Consider the following 26,143-nt stretch of genomic DNA (forward strand, 5'->3'; position numbering starts at 1 on the left):
ATTAACAGAGCAAGTGAAGGCTTTATAGCTTGGCTTTTTTCTATCCCTGCTGCACCCTCTGTTTTATTAAGTCTATTTTAAGATGACTACTGACTTCCTGTAGTTTTCTGCCTTTATCCACTTTCCACCTGTGCATCTTCTGAGCTTGACAGGCTCATGTGTGTGTGGCTCCTACCTTCAATATAAAGGGAAATACTGAAGTGTGTAGAAGGAATTTCAAACAGTCACAGATGCCCCTTATGTAATGGCCGTATACAGAGATTAAGTTGGTGGTATTTATTCTGCAAAATAATAAATGTATTTCCACCCCAATAGCTCCAGCTTTTTTGTTCTGCCTAAAGTTTCACAATAGAATTTAAATATGCAATGCCATGGGAAAACACTTACAGTGAATACATATTTATGAGGATATCAACAAATACATATAATTTTGAAAGAAGAAAGGAGGTTCTGTTAGGTAACAAAGATAAAAGACAGGAGGAGCAAGAGAGGAAATTCATCCCTAACACCAGGACACCCACATTCTCCCTGTGATCCAGACACAAAAGATGTGAGACAATGCAAAGCATCGTTTACATGAGGAGAGGCCATAGTGCATCCTTACTTGCATATAGTTTGCTGCAGAGTTAAACCTTTTGATGATCATTCTGCTCATGTAAAATGGTAAGTCAAGCCACTTTTTTGATATATCTTTTTTGCTGGTTTACCTAATTTTTTCCTGCTTTCTGGTTATATAATTTTCTCTTTCTCTCCCTCTCTCTTTGTCTCGGATTTATCTGGATCTGAAATGATGGAAAAGAAGGATGTGTGCCCAGGCGGCCATACAAGAAGCAAAGAAGCAAAGAAAAAGGTTCAGGGACACTTGAACAAAAATAAAGAAGACACATGTATGAACACTTACTTAAATATACTGAAAAATGTTATTTGAGCTAATTTTTTTTGTGTTGTATCTGAAGTAGCAACTGCATTAATTACACTGTTACTGGAACAGACTTTATAGGAAGGGGTATCTTCTATCAACTTCTTAAATAAGACTGACCTACAGAAGAAGAAAGATCTGTGAACAGAACATTACGTTCTCCATTAAAAACCCTGGAAATATAAATAAAATTCTTGCTGCCTAATCTATTACTATAGTCTTGCACATCAGATCCGTATTTTTCATTTTTTGTATTTCACAAGTCTGGTAATTTTAATACTCTGTACTGATAGGGGTAAAGGATGATACAGCTGATGGCTAGAGGGATAGCTCTGCTAATGAGAAACTGAAACTGAGCAGCTCCATGGGCACCAATATAAATATGTTTGCAGATGGGACTAAATTTGCTCACAACTCAGTAATGGCTCAGTCATTAGAACCTCTTTCAGAAAAGACTTAAGAGATCTTACTGTATTTTTATCACTTTCCCTTTCTAGTGGAGATAACAAAGGATCATAGAATCGCCTAGGTTGGAAGGGACCTTTAAGATCATCGAGTCCAACCATCAACCTAACACTGCCAAAACCACCACTAAACCATGTCCTTAAGCACTCATGTGTACCCATCTTTTAAATAGCTCCAGGGATGGCAATTCCACCACTTCCCTGGGCAGCCTGTTCCAATGCTTGATAACCCTTTCTGGGAAGAAGGTTTTTCTAAATCCAGTCTAAACCTCCCCTGCCATAACTTGAGGCCATTTCCTCTTGTCCTAAATATCTGTTCTCTTCTTTCTTCAGCTCTTCTGTAGCCTCTTCACATTTCATGTAGTAGTTTCACCCTTGCTTCTGGCATTGTATGGTGTGAAAGTTTTAATTTCAATTGCAGTTTTATAGAGTCCTCCACTGGTATTTCCTGTGAGGCCTGTGTGGGCTCTCGTGCTTGGCCACGGTGTATCAGAGAGTAAGGACCCAGCATCCGTTCAGGTGTGCTCCCGTCTCACTGTCAAGTCCTAGCTCTCTGCCACATAGCTTATTTGTGCCCTAATGTGTATATAATCTGTACCCTCTCTTACATGGATATAATGACAGAGCTGGTAAGGGAGAACCGAAAGCAACCTATGTTTTATTACAAGCACTGTGATCTCGTTTTCTCAGTAAGGACCGGTTGGGCATGGGCTGGGCTGAGCCTGGCACAGCCCTTTCCACTGACCACATCTGTAACTCAGTTCTTGTTGAAGTGGAAAGTATTTTGGACATGGGTTGTGATAAGCTGAAGCCTGTTCTTGCCTCCTTGTGTAGGTGTAGATGTACTTTAAAGATCCTGAGCTAGTTTACCACTCTAGCTGATGGTGCAGCATGCCGTCGCTGACAGGAGCGCAAGGTCCCTTCCCCTTCCCAAGCATTTCGCTGAAGTTGCTGTCACTGTGGGTGGGATGACAAAGGGCACTCAGTTTATCTGTACTGTCTGAAACCCATCTCCTGGCAGGAAGCAAGCCTTCAGGAGAAACATTAAGCTGCTTCCCACTCAGTATTATTAGTGAGACCAGGAGAAAGTGAGGAGGAGAGCACAAAAGCTGGTGTCCACTAGCATTACAGTCTTTAAAGTAAGGCCATGGTAGTAGCAATATTAAAAAATCTAGCATCCTCATGGACACTGGAACACTATAAATAATCTCACCATTGACAAATTCAAGTGAAAACCATGACTACCCAAGTGTATCAGGTTTTCCTCCCTATCACAGCAAGACAGTAGAAATAAAACGTTAAGCTGTGGGGGAAGATGAGGAGTGTGTAAAGGGTGGTTACTGTGATTTATGGGGTTACAATACTGGTGACTTCCCCTATTCTCAAAGGAATAGAGAGTGAATGAGAGCCAAGAAAACGAAGGAGATTCACAACATTTCAAGAACAGTGTTAATTTTAGGACTTTCTATCATATAAATGTTACCTTCTCATCTCTTGTTGCTTTCAGTTTCTTCAGATGTACCATGGCAGAACCTGGGGCTTTTTAAAACATATTCTCAAATAAGAGGCTCATAGATGATACCAGTAAAGATAAATGGCAAAACTGCTGCCCAGTATGACTTGTGCTTGCCTCGGTAGTCCCAGTAGTTCCCATGGTACAGCGCGCCTGGAAGCAGCAGAGGTGGAGCTCCACAAAGGAGAAGGGTGCTTTGATCCTCAGTTGTTTCATGCGTTATGCTCAACATAGAGCTTCAGAAGGCTCCATTCTTGTTAAATCAATTTGATTCTTTATTAATGTAACTATTTCCAGAGCTTTCCTGTCTCTCTCAAAGCATCTCCAAAGTCTTTCATCTTAGTACATCTGTTCCTCCATCCTGCTTCCAACAGATTACTTACAGGGGCCTCTGCGGCCAGTTTAGCCCCCAAAGAGATGACTCAAAGCTATTCTAGAATATCATCTAGGTGCAAAAGTAACCAAGGAACAAACTTCTAACAGAGAATTACTAGCCAATGCCTAGCGCGCATGTGTCCTGAGTCTTCTAGTGTATCTTCTACGCTAGGAGAGGGTTGGTGTTCTTGTGAAAGCTGTCCTCATCTTGCCTCAGAGTCCTTCATCTAATGAAGTGTCCAACTGGCCATTTAAAACAGTGCCCTTCTTCTGCCTCAGGTATAGGAACGAGGCTTGGTGAGACTGGGCCCAGTGTGTAGTTGTGAATTTACAAATTCTGCAAATTTTGTGCATTAGCAGATTACATTTGTGCATTGACTTCACTAGGAAAAATTAGATCAGCAAGGGTGGCCTGGATAGAGTAAAATGTATTACTTACTTTTGTGTAAGTCAAAGGGGGCCAAAGTCAGTCTCCAGTTATACCCATGCCAAACTCTATTGAAGTCAAAGGTTCTCCACCAGTTTTGTGTCTCACCACATCATGTTCAGTGATGAAATTGTGGCATCTTTTGTTCAAAGTAAAACAGGGAGCAAGAATGCCTGATGTGGGCGAGTGAACCAAACCCTTTAATTCATCATTTACAAGTGAAGTGAATTCATCATTTACAAGTGAAGAGGCTGTGCTTTAGCCTTGTAGGTGCCCCAGAATAATTTTCATCATCTACAGATAAATACCCAAATCCTATTAGTTTTCCTTTCCCTGAGCAGGTTCATGAAGACAAGCTCATGTCTCCCATCCCTCCTATTTCCCCTGTGGCAGATACCTGTCTTGTCATTAGCTTTCACCAGTAAAGCAGAGAAGAGCAGGTATTTGAGTGACACAAGTTCTTTCTTGACATACCAAATGCTATACCGGGACAGGAGACTCACAAACTCTCTTTTGAAACAGGAACCAGCGTAGTCATGAACATCTTTCTAAGATCTATTTAACTTCCCCCCCCCCCAAAAAAAAAAAAAGGATGCCAGTGCTAATTGGGAAATCGACAGAAAGGAGAACAGGAGGGCTTGGCTCTAATTCTCAGGTTTGGAGACAAACTGTCCCAGCTAAGGAGCATTTCTGAATTAGACTACAAAGCAGCATATCAAATTTCTGGGGTTCATAGGTGTGATGGTTGAACCTGAGAGGTGCAGGCAAGCACAGTGCCTGATGTGCATGTGTCTTACAGGGAGGTTACCTCAGGAGGTGACAGGGAAAAGAAATTCCTGCTCTATCTGCCTCTGCCCTCATCCACAAAACAGGACTGACACATGGAGAGGTCAATCCCTCCTGTTGCTGTTGTATTTGTCTAGTATCAGCAGAATTGCACTTCTCAGGGTATAATCCTTTGCTTCCTAACAGCATTAGCAGTGTAGACTCCCCCTCACCCGTCCTGTCCAGCATTGATAAGCTGCAGGGACAAGGAAAATGGAGTAATACTGTGCAGGATGCAGGGGGACAGGATCTCCTGCTCTCCAGCTTTGGCACTGAAGCACAGCCGGTGCAAGATCACTGACAGCATCTTGTGCCTGTGAGCAAAGAGCTGTGTGACCTTCCTTGGAGGCAGGGAATGACTGTCACTTCAGTTCAGGAATATGTGTTCACCTTCAAGAGGATGCGTTTGTTTTATGCTGGTGAATCATTTGCAAATGGAGTTTCTGCCAGCAGTAAGCTCATGGGCAGTGCCAGGAGTGTGCCGCACCATTTTCACCCTCATTGAAATCACTGGGTTGCACTAGCGTAACACTGCAGTAATTCAGATGTAAAGCAGAATCTCTTCTTCCATCCTAGGAAAGATCAAGCCTTCCCCCTCCCATGACATTCAATGAGATTAATGCAAACTAAGGGACATTGTGAATTCAGAACCAGCCAATATTCAAAGAATTCTCACAAATTTTCTGGCTGGAATAATATCTGCATTCATTTTAAGACAGATCTGTCAGGGTCTAAATGGCATGAAACAGAGCAGTAATTCCCATCATTTTTCCCAAGGTCTTTATGTACTTGTTTATATTCACAAAACTCTCCGAGTAATGGAGGAAACAAAGCACCATGTAATCCTGGTGGTGTCAGATTCACTGATCTGATGTGGCATGCCATGCCCAGGGTATGAAGTATGGATGATTAAAGGACATTCACAGCACTCATAAATGACACTTCTGTGAAGAGTATTTGTGGTTTATGCGGAACAAGTGAATCTGGGCTGCAATGTGAGTCAGTCACCATCTCTGAGAAAGATCTGAGCCTTCTCAACAATGCTATTATGGTTGCTTTCTCAATGGGAAGGCACCATCAAATTAACAGCTGCCCTCAGGAGGGAAAAAAAGAGGTTTGACAGTCTGAGAATAAGTATTTATTTTGGGACAGATTTCCTCATCTTACTTTCCTCAGGAGTTATTCTGTCTACATTTCAGTTACTTGTTCTTTTTCAAAGCAGCATCTTTTGGTAGGCTCAGGTTTCTAAAACTATTGCAGCATCATGAAGGGAGGGATGATAGCTTTCATGTAACCCAGTCCCAAGGTATTTCGTGTCAAAATAAGCCAGGCTCTATCAGATCATGTGGATGGTATTTCAGCAGTGTGATCCCTACATGCTGTCTCCTATTCAGGAGGCGCAGTGCCATTTCCTCCAGAAATGTGATTCCAGAAAGGACTTTGCACTGCAAAGTGCATTGTTGTCCGGAAGCTGTGAAGGCATCAGGTCCTGGGGCTTCTTCCCAGGTTTTCAGCCTGCATCTTTTCTGCACAGATGAGGAAGACCCACACTCTCAGCCACAGCAAGGATGGAGGCCAAATACCCCAAATACCCAGCACATAGGCCAAACTGCAGATTTAAATGTCTCTGTGAAAAGTCTGATTTAACCTGTCATTCTGCCTAATCATTGCGCACCTGCACTGCCTCTGGGCCTTGAAGCTCTGCCATTGTGGCAGTGAGAAGTGAGACCTCCCAGGACAGTTTTCAAAATCAGCAAACTCTCAGCATCCCTGGTCTTACTGTCATTGACTGCAGTTCTCTTGTCTGGCCACAGTGGTCGTTTGCAACCACTGGGGTTTTTATATGAGGTTATCGTAGCAAAGCACACACTGGCTGTATGTACAAAATCATAGAATCATAGAATCACCTAGGTTGGAAGGGACCTTTAAGATCATCAAGGCCAACCATTAACCTAACACTGCCAAAACCCACCACTAAACCACGTCCCTCAGCAACACATCTACCCATCTTTTAAATACCTCCAGGGATGGTGACTCAACCACTTGCCTAGGCAGCCTGTTCCAATGTTTGATAACCCTTTTGGGGAAGAAATTGTTCCTAATATCCATCCTAGTGATTCCACTCCAGATTTGCTAAAATTCATGACATAGCTCCAGAACTGCTGCTCAAGATTATTTTACCTTCAGAACTGAGCTGTAGTGGTCCCTGAAAGGCTGTTAGTCTTTCCTGGCGTGGAGTTGTGCTTGACTGAGTTCTGACACTAATTCAATTCTCCATGCTTTACCGAGGCTTTTTGTCATTTTTCCCTTTGGTTTTCCTCAAGAGATGGGAGAGGTTTGTAATTACAAAATGAAGATGACCTAAAAATGTAAGGTGGGACCTGGGTGATCATAAATTTCTGTCGATTGCACTGTCTCCTATGCATCCGAGAGACCGAAAGGTGAATAGATGATACATCATTAGCTCCTAAAAATGCAGCCATGGAAAAATGTCAAGTAGCGTCTTCTTCTTAAATGTCAGATCAACAAGTGCAAATGCTAACATTTGCCTTTTTGGTGGATTCTGTGCTATGCTGTATGGACATGGCGTTCCCTAATGAACTCCTGCTCCTGTCCTTTCCACACAAGGCCTCTCACATGAACAGCACATTAAAGCAGCTTAGGTTTTGACATTTCTCAGGGAATATAAAGCAATTCTGTTTAGAAAATTTGCTGTTGTAGAAGCAGCTACTAATTCAAGGTAATTCAAATTCAACTTGAGTTTAATTTGGAGTTTAAACTCAAAGTTTTCCTAAGCATGTTTCTTTAAAAGGATCTGCCTAAAATGTGAGAAATTTGAGTGTGAATTGGCCAGAAAGTGGATTTTTCAAAATCCCTCAAAAGATGGACATTTCCAAATGGATTTCCCCTCAGAAGGACAGTGCCATAATGTTTCCAAAACACAATTATTCTCCCTGATACCGTGCTGCTGCAGCTATTTTTCTCACTGGGATTTGTCTGATTAAATGGCAGTGCTGCCAGTGCAGGCAGCTGTGTCTGAGTCCAGGAGACCGTTCCCCTCACTCTAATGCAGGTGGCTAAAACAGGTCAGGTGAATTAAATGCAGAGTGCTCATTTCCTCTCCAGGGACTGCTCCAGTCTACGCATCTACACCATGAAGTCAGACATCCAGGTTAGGTGGGATGAATGCCATCTGCGCTATTTCATTGCCCTTTGTTGACTGCTGTGCGGACCTGTATTATTGCCCATTTTCAGTCATGAGCTAGCCACCCTGCTCCTTTTGAAGGTGTTTAAGGCCAAACAGATGTAGCCTGAAACAGAAGATAAATAAATGAAAGGGCACCAAAGTGTCTTTGCAGGTGACAGCCAAGCACATGGGGTAAGAATGTGGGAGGAGAAACAGTAATGATGGTCTTCCAGTATCTGAAGGGGGCCTACAAGAAAGCTGGAGAGGAACTTTTTACAAGGGCACATAGTGATAGGACAAGGGGTAATGGATTCAAACTGGAAGAGGGCAGGTTTAGATTAGATATCAGGAGGAAATTTTTCACTCTGAGGGTGGTGAGGCACTGGCACAGGCTGCCCAGAGAAGTTGTGGGTGCCCCATCCCTGGAGGTGTTCAAGGCCAGGCTGGATGGGGCTTTGAGCAACCTGGTCTAGTGGGAGGTGTCCCTGCCCATGGCAGGGGGGTTGGAACTAGATGATCTTAAAGGTCCCTTCCAACCTAAACCATTCTATGACTTTAACGAGAAGAAAAAAGGGAAGAGGCTTGGGCTGATTATGTACATGGCCTTTAGCTTTAGTTGCCAGAATGAGCTATCAACCAATAACAGGTCAGTCATTTGGATGATTAAGTTCTTTGCCTTACCATTTCCCCTCTGAATAGCTTATGGTTGCATACATCCAACTGACTGTTTTCTGAATTTCCTGGTGTCCTCTCTCCCCAGCATCCTTCAAAGGGTTGGGGGCTCCCACTGGCAGCAGGTCACGCCAGGAAAGGCACTGGAGCAGACTCTGAGTGCATCCAGAGACTTAGAACACCTGTAGGCATTTAAGGTCAGGTTTGTCTTACATTTGGACACCTGTATTGTAGATATGTACAGCTGAACTAGTCACCCCACACACCTTTTAAAGCTAAAGATAGAAAAAGGCACATTCAAGGCAAAATCCACCTGATTTATTTTAGGTGTCTCATACATGATGACATAATTTTTGCTGTTATCTCCATCACCTGTACTGTCTCATTATCCTTTGACTACAGGAAAGGCAGCTTAGTGTCTATATTTAGTCTCACAAATCCCAGTCGTATCATTAGAAAATCCCTGGAGCATTTAACTGAATCGTGGAGTGGCTACATCCATGTCATCAAAGCTGTATGTGTACCTAAGTCCCTAGGAAACGCCTTTGCAGGTCTAGATCTTACACCTCAAACGGAAGTGTAAGTACAGTCAGCTGCTAGATATACTCCACGTAGGCTTGAACTAGCCTGCCTGCACAACAGCAACATGCCCAGAGCTCAGGTATGGCTGCAAAATCAGCCAAGGTACTGCATGAACATATGTTTGAGTAACCTCTGCCTTATGCCATTCCTCTTGCTCAGTGTGATGGTGGAGGAGAGGTGCCTGGAATAACTGAAGCTCTTACCCCTTTTCATTCGGTACTTGCACCCCATTTGTGGTCCAAATGAACAGCAGGTCCAGTAGTTCCTATACTGTTTTCTTAGGCTACCCTGACTGCCTGTTTTCTCCTCTTTGGTGCCCCTCTCTGATGGCCTCTCTGCTCTCCTCCATCAGTCAGTCTCATACTTAAGGTGCCTTCCTGAAAAGCTGCCTCCCTTTGGCAACCCCAGCTCAGAAACCAAGCTCGTCGAGGGTGGCGATGCTGCCCTTTGCTCTGCCTCGCACCCTGCGTGATGGTTACCGAAGTTCCCCCTACTGGAGAGGAGCTGGTGGCCACCGGGCACTGGTGGTGCTGGCTGCGCCACAGGAATCCCGCGGGATCTCAGCCCGGTGCAGCGCCCTGCAGAGCTCCAAGCGTCAGCCCCAGGAGAGCAATCGCTACGGCAGCCGGTACTCAAGGATGTGCAGATTGAGCTGTATTAATTACTGTTCAGAATGCCTAACTCTGGGCTGGCTGCTTCGCTATGGCATAGACATGGCCACAGATGCTGTTAAAAAATATCCCCCATTGTTTAATTTCATATTTTGCTTTCTTGTAACACAAAACCTAGGATCCCTCTGAGCAACTGTGTACATTTTGTTCTGTAAATGGTTTAAAAGTATATTAAAACATTAATCTTAGCCCAAGCCCCTGTGTGCCAGTTTTCTGACTGGAACACAATTTAATGGATGACTCATAGTAGATATATTGTATAATGGTATGACGTTCTGATAGCCAGTGATTTACAGCTACAATACTTAGTACTGTCTTGCCTTGGAAAGTCCTTTTATTGCTTATTTGTGTAACATAAGGATACTTGGAATTTAAGAATATTTTCATAGAATAGTGTTCTAATAGCCGGAAAGAAACCCAAACAAACAAACGTGTAAGGCAGATCAGTAATCAAACTTCAAGCTACTCCTTTAAAATGCTAAGATGAGAATATTTGAGAATATATTGTATTGCCTTCAAACTGAACTTGAATAAATCATGCCTGGCCTCTGTGGCAAGCAGTGCAAACTCTCCTCGAGGAGGGTCCTTCTTTGCTGCACACTGGGGAGGTTCAAAGAGGTGCAGAGGAACCAGACTAATAAGGTCAAATATGTTTATTTCCCTTTAAAAAAAGAAGTGCACAACTGTAGTGACCACCCATATAGCTGGCTTAGTTTAAAATCGGTAACCTGGATTGGCCTATTCTTAATACTTTATATGAAATGTCAGTCAGGGGCATTTCAATGGATAGCAAGCATTTGAAAAGGGAGGTTGTGTTAGGCACATCGAGGGGCTATCCCACCCTCGCTTTCCGTAGGGCAGGCTCCCTGGAGTTAGCAAGGACTGGTGTAAAACACAGACTTCCTAATTTGCCAACCAGAGTCCTTTTGTGCAGGAAAGCATCACAGGAACAAGGACACACAGGAATCTGTACAACTTTCCTATGCCAAAACTGAGTCAGTTCTTTTATTCTGGCTGAATTACAAGGAAGACCTGCTTAAAAAAAAATTAGCAGTTTATTTCACATTACATTTTGTTATTATTGTTGAAGACAGTCTCCTGGGTTTTATGTAGTCTGAGTGTTTTAGTCTGATTTGCCCTAATGGGTAGTGATGGTAATTAATGCTGCAGCGTTCTGTCCATAAGTCATTAACCAACAAACAAGGAGAACCTTAACAGAGAAATGACAAATACATGTGATGAGGGGCTGCTGGATTAGCTGAGGAGAGTGGCATGGTGATGACGTTATGCGCAATTGCAGGGTTATGTGTAGGCAAGTGGACTTTGAGATTCCTTTGACAGGACTGGAACATTAACAGTATTTATAATACGCCAATATATCTTACAAAACATCATAGACACCAGTTCTACCTCCTTCTTGTAAAAGGAGAATAAATTATTTTATTTCTTCTCTGTGAAATGGTTCCAGCATCCTTTTGAAGTGCTTTCGTTACATATCACAGCTGAAGTGTTCACAAGAGTTACCTGACTCCTAGCAAGATTTGCAAGAGAGAATATGACTGACTGTATTGCTATTGACCCCTTTTGCCCCTGAACAGTTAGCCAGGATATAAGGCCGTTGCAGGTTGCTTTCATGAGGAAGGAAAATTAATGATACAGGAGGCTTTTTTCTCGGGTGCTTTCCTGCAGATCTGTAAAGAAATTTCCTCAGCTTTTGTGCTCATCTGTGCAGTGAGAACAAGTAGCAGGAGGCAGCCTCCTTCCTCACAGGTTGAGTTTCTTGCCAGGCTGTATTCTGCCAAAAAAGGGTTCATTCTTCACCATCCTCCCAGAGCCACAAAGGACCTGCTTTCTTAGACGCTTACCTGGCTTTGGGGGCTTTCCTGGTAATTGTATCACACTTCCCCTTGCTACGTAACCACCAACCTGTGCAGTGCAATGCTGTCTGTCTCCAGGCTCTCGAAAGGTGGAACATTTGTTTATTCCTTTGTTTAGGAGACAGGCACACCAGCCTGAGCAGCAGCGTTTCGGGGCTGCACTAGTAAGGACCAGCTATTTCCTCTCAGCCTGCCCTGCTCATGAATTAAAACCCACTAGCTTCGGTCACCTGCATACCCGTAGACTGAGAGTTCACGCCATTTTATTCGCTTCATCATGTGAAGGTGCCGTGATAATCCTTGGATTATCTTGGATCTTGGATTTGACTGTGCTGCATATTGTACAAGTCAGAACAAGGACAGAGCCTCTGCCACAAAGAACTTGCAACAAAACATATTTGACTTTAGCAGAAGACAAAACCCGAAGACATGTTTTTCTATCTCAAAGTTAATCAGTTATCAAGTATGGAAGTGGTGGAAGATTTGCTTCTGTATCATCTTGCAGTTTTATTTCACTTGTTTCTATAAGAATAAACACTTCATAAAACTTACTAGTTCTGCAATTTTCCCAGCTAAGACTAATGTACACTGAGATGTTGGTTACATTTGTAATGTTTTATTTGTACTGTTCGTGAATCCAGTTCTCATCAGGAACACTTTTTTCTCTTTTACCTGCTCTGACCTAAAAAAACCACTTTCTTTTTATTGTTGGAAAATACTCCCGCTGCATCACTTAACCACAGGTGAAAAGTGCTGCATTTGTTAGCTTGTCGAAAGCAAAGACTGATTTTTCCTATGGTTTGATTAATATGAATTTAACATAATTCATCTCAATGCATTGTTGCGCTTAAACTCTTTATGCTAACTTTTTCAGATTCATTCTCAAATTAATGTGATATGGATCAAAGTACTAATCACACCCATCTTTCATGCTTTGCCAATGGTATTATTATTTCTTTAACTTACTGCATAGAAAGATATTAAATTCCTTAAAAGAGTCACAAGCTCTCTGTAGGGCGATTACACTAAAAGATAGGTTTATGATTTCATTTTTAAAGCCACAAGTGCTAGTTCACATGAAGGGTACAGGAAAGAAAGAAATGTTGAGGAAATTAAGTAAATGAAGTTTAAGTGTGTAATTCTCAGATAAAATTTCCAGCAAAAACTGACTTAGTTCAAATGGAAGGTGTGTTCGGTCGGTCTCTACTCAGAGTGTCAGTGAGCAGCGCAAACAGCTGGCAAAGAGAGGTAAGGATACTCTGTAGTTGTCTCCCTTTCAGTTTGGCAATATGAAATGGTGAAAGCATTAAGTTAAAATGACAGGTTTGAGGACCTACCATGGATTTTGTTGCAGAACGCACCAGCCGTGCTCTCCTCCCCTCCAGCTGCAGGGCTGCAGTGCGAGACCGTTCCCAGAGCTCCGGTGGCTGGATGGAAATTGGGGGGTCAGGGGAATCTGGCACTGGGCAGGAGCAGGACCAGACTGTGCGCATTGTGCAGGTACCCTGAGTTGCTCGCGCCCGAGCCATCGGGGAAACAATGCCTCGAGCTCTCGGGTTGAAGCCCTGACCTGCAGCTCCTCTGAGGAGATCCCCACAGGGGAGTGTGGGGCTGGTCCAGCCAAAACCTGGAATGAGGTGAATTTTATCAAACTTGTCTGGAAACACCGCTGTGATGGCTCAGAAAGTTTGCTGACTTTTTAGAGGCCGGGGTAGCTGGCTGATGTCAGGGAGGGTGCCACCTGAATGTGTGTGCAGCCTTTGGGAAGCGCCTGTCAGTCAAGGCAGCCCTTGTGGGGGCGGCTGATCGATAAGGGGAGGATGGAGAAAGGCCAGCTGCCGGCTGGGAGGCTGCATCCAGCACAGGCAAGCAAACAAGGCAAGAAACATATTGACCCAGGCCTGTGAAAAACAGTCCAAGGATGATTTAAGAACCTTAATGAACACATTTGTCAACAGAAAAAGGAGCAAATACTTCTTCCTTTTTTTTTTTTTTTTAAACCTTTTCGAACCACTATACAACCCTTTTTCAGCATACTTTGTAAGAACTGTTCAAACACAGTGTGGAGAAAAGATGTGACTGTCTGCTCTGCTCAGTGTGGGGAGCAGAAAAAATGAATCACCAAAAATAAAAACAAGTGCTTCAAGTTAATCCTGTTGGAATCCTATATCCTAACCTATCAATAATCCTATATTTTCTTGAGCACCGAGCTGCACTGTAAATATTGAAACAGAACTAAGTGTACATGTTTGGGCAATTGCTTTGGGAATGTTTTTCGGCCACAGAAGGTGGTGCACTGGATGGCTAACAAGCCTTTCTGATTCAGAGGGGCAGTCTCAGTGCCCCAGATGGAGGTAGAACATGCAGTCCTCTACTTGCTGAACTGCCAAAATGTGTCTTTAAAGAGACAAGTAAATCCTAAAGACATCTCTTACAGCCCAGGTAGTCAGCTTGGAAAACCTCTGCAGAAGTTATGGGGAAGGAGTGTTTTCCTATGGCCGCAGATGATGACTGTCACTTTGCCATCACTGCTGTGACCTCAGATTTCTGAGTGGCACGTGGAGCTCCCCAAGGAGCAGTGGGTCTCTGCTGGCACAGCATCGCCCTTCCAATCCTCCTGGCCCTCCTGGGTGCTGGTGGCATGGGAGCCCATGTGGAGGACCTCATTGCCCTCTTTGAGGAGGCAGACGGACATGAGATCCTCTCAGAAGAGGAACAGCATTGTCCCGCACCAGCTGTCTCTCTGGCAGTGGACAGGACATGCATTCCTTCACCATCGCTGCCCAACGCCTCAAAGCCACAATGTCTTGTCAAGGTCTATGTCTGCAACCCCATCTGAACCACAGGCAGGAGCCAATTCCCAACTTCACTGGCTCCATTTAGCTCCATGTGTCACTTTGTTATTTGGACAAAATGAGGTAAAGCTGTCTTCTCGCAAAGAGGTGAAGCCAGTACCCCTGGTGCGCTGATACCAGAAAAATCTCCACTGCCAACAACACCTGCCCTTCCTGAAGGAGTGCGTTCAGAGCTGGGAGCAGTTTGAAGAGTAAGTGACTCCAGCTGAGACTGGAGCGCTGAACAACCTTAGAAAAGCAAAGACATCACCCACACTGGAGCTCTAAGTTGTTGTCTTCTTCACAGCCTTTCTTGTACATCTAAACAAGTTGCTTGTTCCAGTTCTAAAAAACATCAGTTTTTGAAGGGGATTTGTTGTTATGTGGTACTTTTTGGAGTGCTGTTATCATACATTTTTTCTGTTTTGTAGGGTCTGTTTGTTCCATTCACTTCATTTATAAAGGTTTAAAATCCCTGTCACCAATAGGTGCTGAACAAACCCAGCAAGAGCTGGGGATTTTTGTTCCACTTTGCTTTCTTATAGCCTAGAAGTCACATTTGTCTCTGCCTGCTTAAATGCAAAATGCTGGTCAGGTGTGTGATGTTATCTCGTTTGTCTAACAGGTGAGCTGCAAAGTCCTGCAATTCTTTCACCAGTACATGTTGGGCTGCAACTACTTCTGGATGCTCTGTGAAGGCATTTATCTTCACACGTTGATTGTGGTGGCAGTGTTTGCTGAAGAGCAGCGTTTGCACTGGTATTACCTCCTGGGCTGGGGTATGTATGTTATCATTTGTAGCAAGATGGTCAACTCTTTCGGGCGTTTGAATTCTTCTAGCACTTATACACCTGAATTGCTGTATTTATACTGCTAGATTGTAGCTTAAGATTGAGTTCTTGGGTCCTAAATTTGAGTGCGTTTATTTCAACGGGCCTGGAGACTTACAAAAATTGGCAGGAGTCGGTATCCATTATTTGCTGCATCTTGGGATTTGCTGAAAGAAATGCTTAAGTTTTGTTAAGCAAAGCTTTGGGAGAGAAATAGATGTCTATACAAGCACTTCTCTCATCTGAACAAAACTTGTCTATTTTTGCCACTTTATATGCAAAAATATTAATCTGTGACAGTACCTATAAAAGTATATTTATTCTGGAATGAAGAGGAGGAAAATCAGTATCTATGTTTCCCAAACTGAAAAAACACAGCACGTAGAAAGAGGAACCAGAATTTCTCTGGAACTAAATCCAGTATCAGATAGACTTTTGCAGATGTTGTTTTAAAGGAGAAGATACTATTTTACCTACACAGGAGTAGCTAATTGCTCTGGTCTCAGGGCTGAGATAAATGCAACCAATATGTTACAGTGGAGTGCAGCCTCTTTCACATTTAAATCACTATTGTAAATCCAGTCCACATCAGTGTTGACAGAAAATCATTATCAAGAGCTTTTTCCCAGTTTGGGAACCATGAATCTCTGGCGTCATTCCAGTTTCTGGTGAGCCACTCTGCATGTTTTGAAACCATTGGTGCAGATAAGCTGCAAATGGTGCACCTTTAATGGTGCACTGAGGGATGTTCACTTGCATTCACCTCTTGCAATCCCAGTCTGAAGCAGATAGAATTTATATTTTAGATCCTCTTTGGAGATGTTATACTTGGTCAACTTTATTTCATTTACAGCAGGAAAATGAAAAATACCCCTACTGCCTAACGAGAGAAAAATTAGCACTGAATTAGATTGAAGAAAAATGACCCGGTTCTGAATGTTCTGAAGAACTTTAAAACTCTGGCTTCAACCACTTGTTAGACATCCAATATCAGGTGCTATATAGGCAGTACCAGCAAAGTGGAAAGTTGTTCTTAACCTATTTGGATTTTCATTTTAGAGCATGTTAACATACTTTCCTCTTACGGTATAAGACTTAGTGCTCTCTGGATACCTACGTTAGATACCTAGAAAATTAATATGATTTACTGTTTATATGGATTGTAGTGCCAGGTAACAGTTTCCAGGCATGTAAGACCTCATCTTCTTTTTTTTTTTTTTCAATGAGAATCCCATCATGTACTCTTTTTTTCTTATGAGAATGGTATCTTTTCTGAGAAGACAGGGACTTGCCGTGCTCTTGGAATTAAAGTATGTGGAACATCATTGGCTTTTATATGAAGACAACCTTCCTGAAGAACCCTAAATTGAGTGAAGGTTTCTGGACTGCCTGTCAGTCCAAATAGTTGAACCATCTTGGAGCAAGGAACTGTGCTATCACAAAGTTTTCATAATTCAGAATGTTTGAATATACCAAGTCTGATAGACCTCTGCTTTTGAAATGGCAGCCGTATGTGAAGAGTAATTTTAAATGTTTCCTTGCCATTTTCATGTCTTGCAGCATAAGCCTTCCCAAAATTGTGTCATTCCATATCCAATTATGCAGGAGGAAAATGGTCATAAACATATTTATTTTAGGTGACATTCTATTTAGGCAGTGCAATTTAATGCAACTGGGACAGCTAGCCTGCAGTGAAAGCTTATGAGCTAGCTGTAATATTGCTGAGAATGGTGCTAGCATCATGGTGGGTAATTCAGTGAAGTTATCTGATAAGATACTCATCCGTATCTGCAGCACTGCCCAATAATAAATAGGGTGGTGGCTGTGGCAATAAGATGATGACGTCTTGAACGGAAAGGTTAGTAAAAATGGGCACAACTCTTTGACTATGAAGTCTGCAGCCTTTTCAATGAAACTAGATGAATACTGCCACAAAAAAAGTAATCATTAGCATCTCCTAACTAAGGTAGAAATCATTAATAGCAAAATGATCTAATTAGGACTATATGGCCACCTCTTAAGTTTGCATAAATCAGTGTAATTCCACTGATTCCAGAAGCAGTAGTCACACAGTCTAACTTTAAACATCCAGCTATGTTAATCAATGGAGAGAGATGCATTTCTCTGCAAGGCAACGCAGGGCAACCAGAGCAGGTTGTGCTCTGAATTTCAATTCAAAAGATCAAGGTAAATGTACAACACAAGAAGAATATACTCATTATTCATTGTTATAACTAGGCCCTATGCAAGAAGATCTAGCTTATTTTATTTGGAAAAATCACTGATGACATTTGTAAAATAGCTTTATAGGAGAACTAAAAATCTGAGCAAATATAAAACACTTCTGGAAAGGGTTTGAGATGATTGAATGGAATCTGACATGGACAGATGCATTTCTTGGCATGGATTTGATGGAGGGGACCGCTCAGTGGATGAGGAATTGGCTGGGTGGTCATAGCCAAAGAATTGTGGTCAATGGCTCAATGTCCAAGTAGAGACCAGTGACAAGCGGTGTTCTTTGGGGGCCGGTACTGGGACCAGTGCTTTTTAACATATTCTTCGGGGGATGGTACTGGGACCAGTGCTTTTTTAACATCTTTGTTGCCGATATAGACAATGGGATAGAATGCACCTTCAGCAAGTTTACTGATGACACAACTGTGTGGAGCAGTCAACACACTGGAGTAAAGGGAGGCCATCCATAGGGAGCTGGGCAGGCTTGAAAAGTGGGCCCGTGTGAACCTCGTGAAGTTGCCCAGGGAAGTTGTGGAGGCCCCATCCCTGGAAGTGTTCAAGGCCATGCCTTGAGTAACCTGGTCTAGTGGGAGGTGTCCCTGTTCATGGCAGGGGGGTTGGAACTAGATGTTCTCTAAGTTCCCTTCCAACCCAAACCATTCTATGATTTCAAGGCTGATGAATTCAGGTGATCCCTACTCTGGGAACTACTTCTGGGAATGTAATTTTTCATTTGTTATTGTTTCACTGGGTCAGGAAATCGCCCTTATGCAGGGCAAGAAAACAGTATCAAATATGTACCTTCATGCACATGTCTGACTGCTTCAGGCAGCTTCATCCACATAGAAGTGAAAAGAGTATTATTTATTTGGACAGTGCTGAAACAGGTTGCCTTCCAAATTCAACTGGAAATACAATTAAGCATAGTGGCCAGTTTGTGCCATAAAGGACCTGGCATGACCTAAAGGGATGTGTCATACCTTTTCCTGGGATCGCTGTGGTGAGACCTTTTCTACATTGCTCACTGCTTACCACATATAGGTGGGACCCCTGGAGTGATACATGTTGTGCCCCCAAGAACCAACAGGCCGCCTTAGCGCTCTGCTTCTCATTGTCTCTCTGTCCTTTGGCCCTTTACAAGGGAGGAGCAACATCTAGCCCTAGAAGAGCTCATCCAGCCTGCAGGTGGAAATTTGAGCCGTAGACAGTCATGAGCTTCTTACCCTGTAACTAACTAATGAAAACTTTCCGTTGCATTCTTAAGACTTGCTTGTGAGTTTGTTGAGCCAAATATTCTAGGCTAATGCATTTAGCAGAAGAAAAAAGATCTGTTGGCATCATGTGGAACACTACTCACAATACTCCAGGCCACAGCTTTCAGATGAAGACTTTTTGCTGTTACAGAAAGGCCCCTTAAAAATTGCTTTTCAAACTGTCAACAAAATTGGCCCAGACTTGCTCCATTTCCAAATCAAAAGGATTTTCTCAAGCTGTCAATCCCATAAGATCACCCTGAGGATGGAAGCTCCTTTCTTTCTGTTCTGAGCTCTTTGTTGTTCTACCATGTATCATCACCCAAAAAAGGCATTCTGCAGCTAGAGGCCAAGTAATAATTTTCTAACGATGTGTAAAGAAGAAGGCAATCTGGTTTGTTCTCCCACAGCTGCGTTGTCCTCCCAAGGTAAACTGCAGTAAGAACTTTTTTTTGGCAGTAGAGTAAGTAGCTGTTGCTTAAAAATACCTGGAGACATCAGTGTCCTATTTGCATACTTGTTTGACCTTATTCTCACTCCAGCATTGGCTGGCCTGTGCTCTGAGGCAAGACTTCCCCAGAATTTGGCTCAGGAACCTCTGTCTCTTCTAAAAGTGTTTTTGAAATCACTAACACCCAAAGAAACAATGTGACTAATCGCGGTATCAGCGAGACATTTTCACACATTTTTATTCATAATTATAGAATATCCAAAACTCAAAAGAAACCCTCATGGTTTATAGACAACAGGCAACAGTTACACCAAAGGTGTTCACAAAGCTCTCTGCACAGGATGGACAAGGCAGTAAGGCCATCTCCCCGCTGGCCAGCTGTCTGTATGGGCAGGGTTGTACAAACTGGGGTCAGTATTATATCGCAGATTCCCCAGTTCCAGATTTCTAGCCTATTGGAGAGGGATGCAACATACAAGCAATCTGAAGGAAGATGGGCAGCAGTGGATGGGATTATCACTCTTAATCTCAGGCTGGAAAGAAGAGTTTGAGGCTTCCAGTTTGTCAAGCATGGCGTGTTCCCGGGCCTTTGGCCTGCTGCAAATTTGCTTCCATCAGGTCCCGGTCAGAGCAGCGGCCTCCCCTGAGGCTTCACAGATAAAGCAGGAGATGAGGATTTATGGTATCCACAGCTCCACTCCCTGCTGTGATAAAGCTGCGTTACATGGGCTTGGCTGCACAGAGGCTGGGAACCTGCAGGAGATATCCCAAATCCACACACACCCACACCCCACACCCCCCCCCCCCCCAAAAGAAAAAAACCTGGCTCCAAACATTTTTCTCTTGCCATAGGCTCCAAAAGCGCAACTCCTCACTATGTTGTTTATTGCTCCATAACCTGGCATGCGAGTTAGTGTGGCTCTTCTCTTGCTCAACAGTGATTTACGTGGTTTTAACAAGTGTCCCTGCTTTCCCGAGGGAGTACTTTGCTGAGAACTGACTGATCCCTGTCTCCTTCCCACCCTGCCTGCTTGCACAAGCTGCAGCAGCATGGGGAAGCCTGGCAGCGCTTTGTCACACCCCAGGAGAGCATGGCCCGCAGGCTTTGCTTCTCCTTTTGGCCTGCCTTGAACATTATTCCCTTTTGTATCTCACCGTCAGGGTAATGCTAGGGCCCCAAGTGCAACGGGATTGCAATTCTTTCCTAAAAGCTGTGATTTCACAAACGTGTTTTGTGGACAGGAGACTTAGTGTGTGTGACACGTGAAATGCAAACTAAAAAAAATACCAAGACTCATCTATAACTTTAATCATTTCAGGGTTCCCTTTAGTGCCAGCATCTATTCATGCTGTTGCAAGAGCCAAATACTTCAATGACAAGTAAGTAGTATGTCTGTTTTTGAAGGAACTTAGCATTATTTAACTGTGTAACACATTTTCTTTGAGTTAATAATAAATTTTAATGGTGTATTTCCCCTCCAGCTGCTGGATGAGTGTTGACACGCACTTGCTCTATATTGTTCATGGACCTGTAATGGCAGCTTTACTGGTAAGAATATTATTTGCTATCAACAGTTTAATATTTATTTTAGAAATGCTGCTAACCTGTATAGAATGGAAGTTTCTGTACTTTAAGTATTTTGGTCAAGACTTAGAAGTAGCTAGAGGTTTTCTCTACTCAGTGTTACAAGGGCAGGGTCTCGATGCTTTTCAAAAACAAGTCCCATAAAGGGACCTCCCAGTAAAGAGTCAGATTTTGAGGCACACAGAATAACTAACTGCTTTTGAAAATCAGGGCAGTCACTCTCTTCCAGCGTAACTTATTTGTGACCAATGATGTGCTGCATTTATGTGACACTGATGAGGCATTTAGCTCTGCCTTAGCTGGGGTGAGCTGAGTGCAGGCTGGTCGTTCAGCACAAGTTTTACTCATCACTGAACTGGTATGGTCCAAAGGCAGGGAACTGAACTAGCCCCAGGTAGGGACAGAACTGGGCTGTCTGAGTAGGAGGACAAGATTTGAAGTGCAGCTTGGTAATGTGTACGCATATAGCACGTTATATGCCAGTGGTGCTGTTTGGCACAGTAACGCTGACCTTCCTGAGAGGTGCAGAAAGGGTTTTATTCAACCCAAGCCCCAAGTTTACTTCAGTGTGTCACCCAAGGTGCACTTTCAGCTTTTGAGATGCCTCTTGCTTGCAAACGTCTGCGTGGACATACCTGCAGTAATTACCTCGGAGATAAAACAGTACGGCGGTGAATACTGGGAACACCTTGGAATAAAGAAGCCACCCTTCAGCTAATAGCTGAAAAACCTGAAAATCTTTCTACCCTTTCTTGAGAAGCAGTTTTGCACATCCGCAACGTGAAGAAGCGCATTCCTCCCTGCCATATAGATAAGTCTGCTGTTCCCATAGAATCACATCTATTGTGGGTTTACTGGTGCAGTTTTGATTGCTTCTGCTGTTGTAATGCCAACTAACTTCTAGGAGAGGCCATTCAACCTTTGTTTTTATCACCATGCTCAAAGTCTGTGCATCTTGGCCACACAGAAAAAAGGAGGGACGTTTTTTTTATGGAAAAAGAGCAATCTTTAACTGTTTTCAAAATAAGGCATTATAATTTCTGGAAACGGCATAAGCGCAATCCGGTCTTATTTTTCTTATGAAGATGTCAGTGTCTACAGAATGTCCTGCATGATTTGCTACAAAAATCTCATAGTAACAGACTGACTCAGAAGAGCTGAGGATTTTTACCTTGTAAAGTCTTTTTTCCACCTTTCACGGTTGCTTCCAGAAATTCTAAAAGTGAAGGTTAAGCAGAGTTAGTCAGAGGAGGATGGCGAATAAAGTTTAGATTTAATGTTGAATGGGACCTCAGAAGTAATCTATTATTCCTTTTTTTCTGGTAGGGCACAGATGTAAAACAGTTGAAAGGTCTCTCAGTAGTTAAGAAATGATGAAATACTTTACTAAAGCTTACTGATTCATGTTTTATTGTTCTGAAAGATTCAACTGAAATTTCTCATATACCTATGGAATTTGGGCTCTTAAAATATCTAAGTTATGCAACATATCCTTATTTTAGAAAAAAATAATCTGAAAAAAGGCTTTTGAAGTTCTGAAGCACAGGTGCTTAATATTACTGTAACAGTGTGGAGAAGAGTTATCTGGGCACAGTGGTGAGAGAGAATGTCTGTGATACCCAGGATGTCCACAGGATGCTCACGGGGCTCATTATCAGCCTGGGTCTGCCCTCCCTGTTCCTCTGCAGGCTCTCAGCACGTCCCACAGGGAGCTCCCTGTGAAGCTGGGGTCAAGAGCAGGTTTCTGTAGGCTGAGCACCCACAGCTGGAATCAGATTTCCAGAAATGACTGAGGAGGTGGGATGCTGAGCTACTTGGCATAGCTGACCATAAGGGTCAGGGGCAAAACTTTCTGAAGTTTCTGACGTTTCTGCCCTGAGCCAGTATGCATTAACTTTTACCTGTGGGTTGTGTACCACAGAGTCCATGCAGTCTGATGGAGGTTGGTTTAGGGTGGAGGCCCAGGTTTTTCTCAAGAAAAACCTTCCCCCTTGCTCATACACAAGCCTGAAGTATTGACTCATGTAAGCTGGAGCACATTCTTCAGAGAAATTTTGTGCCCCCATAGGTCCCATATTCCCAGGGACGTGCTGGGGTTTGTCTCATCTGCCTGCAGACATCTTCAGTGCAGACAGAAGCAAGATATCTAGCTGACCTTCAGACTCAGAAGAGAGACATGGTTACTCCTAGGGGACAATGTGTCCACCCTGTTTAAACAGTATACATAAAAATTAGATTAATTGTTCCCTGGAAATCCTAAATTTTCCCACAGCAGTGTCAAAACAGCCAGTGCTTCCTAGAACTAATCCCTGCTTGTTTGAAACACCCCTGTCAGGCTTCCTAAGGGGAGCATGTAGAGCAGCTTAACATCTCTTTTCTGAAGACATTCAAGATGCTTTCCAAGTCCTGACTCCCAACAAGCTACCCATTAACAGCTACGGTAAAGCTAGAAAGTTACATTTTACTGCCATTTATGTGTTCTGTATTTCTATTTTGAATGTCTCTTTAATTAGAATGCTTTCACCTATACTGGATTTGCTTTTGCAGGTCAATTTTTTCTTTTTGCTTAACATTGTCCGAGTTTTGGTGACAAAGCTAAGAGACACCCACCGTGCTGAGTCCAACATGTATATGAAAGCTGTCAGAGCCACTTTAATCCTAGTGCCCTTACTAGGAATTCAGTTTGTTATTATTCCCTGGAGACCAGAAAACCGACTTGCTGGAGAAATATATGATTACATCATGCATATATTAATGCATTACCAGGTATGTTATATAGTAGCAACTTCAGCTTAGGTGAGGTCCTTGCGGTTAAGTTAGCCAAAGATGCTGTTACTAGTTGTTTTACCCTGAAACTGAGCATGACTGTGGGTTTGCAGTTCTTTTCCAACTGCGTTCATGTTATTGGATTATCTGCCTCGGCACAAGTAGCATCACTGCATAAAGAATAACGACAAGATAGGGGAAACTATGAAAAATGTAGCAAGAATTCTCAGATGGGACTATTTCTAAACTAAAGAGAGAAAACTGACGTTACAGAGGACTCGTGTTCAAAGCACGATTTCTGTTGAAGTGCTCAAATTTATGAAACTGGTGTTGTGAGGTTAATATTAAAATTATCTGTGTATGCAAACTGTCGTACAGAGGGAATGCCAACACACAGAAAAGACTGAAAAGACTGAAACAATAAGGCTTCTTTTAGGAGTTAAAATTCTGTTATTAGGCAGTTTAAATTAAAATATAACACTGACATTTTTATTTCATAAATGCTTTGAAATTGCAGCATCATTCAGTAAGTCTGATTTGCTTTCTTTTAAAAGGAAAACAAAAAAAAAAACCTAAATGGCTTTAAATGCTTGGTTATATGGTTTACTGACTGTAATATATCCAGCACTATATTGACTAGGAAAGGCAATTTCTAATACTAATCTGTATTAATTCTCTTAATTAACAATCCTAATTATGATCATTATGCAATAGAAAGCCTCCAAACTGAGGTTAAAATGGAACCAGAAACAAAAGCGAAGTATCGTGAAACTGCTGTACTGATGGATGGGATTAGGTGAGGAGGGGATCCAAGGAGGCAAAGTTTTATCTCTGATGGGTTCCTTCTTCTCTTGTCCCAACCATCGAGAATGGGTGTCTCTCCTTGGCTTATTGACCCCGATAGCCCCCTGCCAATACATTTTGCCCCATTTCAGCAGCAGGGACGGTGCTGGGGAACACCAGCGTGAGCACTCCCTGTGCCCCACTGCTGCTGTGCCCAGAGATGCCACCAGGCATGCCAAGTGGTGACAGCCCACCCAGAGCTGTCCCCCAGCCAGGGCAGCAATGCAGTCATCACAGAAGAGCTCTCGGCACCTCTGCAATATAATCTCAGTGTGCTTCCCGCCAGCACGTAAAATTTGGCCTTTCAGGAGGGTTATGCAGTTGTCCTGCTAACTGCAGCTGACAGCAATGCTCCCTTTTCTATTTAGCATGGATTTTTAATTGTATTCTAAAATAAACTTTCTAAATCCTTTCCCAAACATTTCTTGTATGCATATTTAAGATAGCCAGCTATATAATCACTCCTCCGGTGCTCATTTTCTTCTAGGACTGATTATATAATTAGCAGATACTGTATTAGCTCATGTAATGGCTGTATTTCCCCACTAGCTATTATGCTGTCATAAACCACAGCACAACCTGCCTCTCCATAAACTGCCAGCAGTCTATTAGGCTTTGCATCCTGTGGCATGTCAGTCATACACCAGCGCGCATCGTGGGTGCAATTATGATTGTTTTTTTTTCTTTTAATGGAAAATATAATACATTCTCCATTTCTGCACTGGTTAAACAATACATTTTTTTTTTGTGCCTTTTCTAGAACAGAAAGAGAGATAGTTTTTCAGCAGAACGTCACTGCTCTACATGAGCACAATGGTTTGATATATTAGCTACGTTGCCCATGTACACAGAAATGGTGAAAACAAGCACTGTGGTCTATTGTAAAAATCAGATGATTGAAGATGATGAATGAGAAAGAATTTGTTCCCACAAGAAGCTGTGTAATGGTATTTCTTTCAGAGAATGGTTTTCCCAGTTGCAAAACAGCACATCGAGATGTTACATGCTCGGTTTCCTCTAGTGAAGTCACTTTTGAATTACAGCAGCCAGTCTGGTTTTGAATTGTCCTGCTCTTCTTGCAATACTATCGTCAGTGCTCACCATTTTAAGCAGAAGTGTTTTTTCAAATACAGTTATATGAGCAATTCACAAACTCTGTATGTCTACCTCCCCTGTATCAAATTGTGTCTGTTTCACCATATAGACCAAATTCTTCTTAACAGATCTGTAAAGCAGATGTATAACTGATAAAAAAAAAAAAAAAAAAAATGAAGTCTGGCTTTTGTGCTGCAAATATGAATGCATGTACTTTTCCAGCCCAGCCAGCTAACTTCCCATGGATCCTGTAAAAGCAAAGATTAGTATCTCCCGTCACCAGTATCTGTTCTTCAGTCTCCAGACTGTGCTGAAATGAAGATTGCACCAGGCAAAAGAAAGATATTTCAACCCTTAAGTGGAATAATTTATGCAGAGTGGGATGCAGGAGGTGCATTGCTGAACAGCAGTTAGCTTGTTAAACAGTGCTCCTAAAGTACGCACCACAAAGCAAACATTTGCACTCCAGAACAGCCAGTGAATTGCAGATTTTCCTAGAGGACTTGACTTTCAAAGGCCTGTTAGATGATGCTGAAAGCACATGAAAGATGCAGTCTTCCTCAGGGTATAAAACAGGATGGTACGGGATGCTCTGGCTCCTTACACACCTCTGGCACAAAACCACATCTGTCACTTAAAAGCTTGAAAAGCCCCATGGTGCTGCAGAGAAGATGAAATGGTACACCTGGGCAAAGAGGGTGCCTCCTGCCCAGGAGCGATGTGGCAGCAGCAGCCGCCA

General features: G+C 42.8%; 1 protein-coding gene across 1 annotated transcript in view; it reads left to right on the plus strand.

Moving 5' to 3' along the window:
- CALCR (calcitonin receptor) overlaps nucleotides 1-26,143 on the plus strand; it is a 66,217-nt gene that overhangs the window by 27,634 nt on the left and 12,440 nt on the right. Inside the window, exons 6-9 of the mRNA XM_009895353.1 lie at nucleotides 14,972-15,125; nucleotides 20,435-20,495; nucleotides 20,598-20,664; nucleotides 23,248-23,466. Coding sequence (XP_009893655.1) covers nucleotides 14,972-15,125; nucleotides 20,435-20,495; nucleotides 20,598-20,664; nucleotides 23,248-23,466 — 501 coding nt within the window. The remainder of the gene's footprint in view (nucleotides 1-14,971; nucleotides 15,126-20,434; nucleotides 20,496-20,597; nucleotides 20,665-23,247; nucleotides 23,467-26,143) is intronic.

This window comes from Charadrius vociferus, unplaced genomic scaffold, assembly GCF_000708025.1.
Source record: "Charadrius vociferus isolate BGI_N301 unplaced genomic scaffold, ASM70802v2 scaffold31, whole genome shotgun sequence".
In the NCBI taxonomy this organism is placed as follows: Eukaryota; Metazoa; Chordata; class Aves; order Charadriiformes; family Charadriidae; genus Charadrius; species Charadrius vociferus.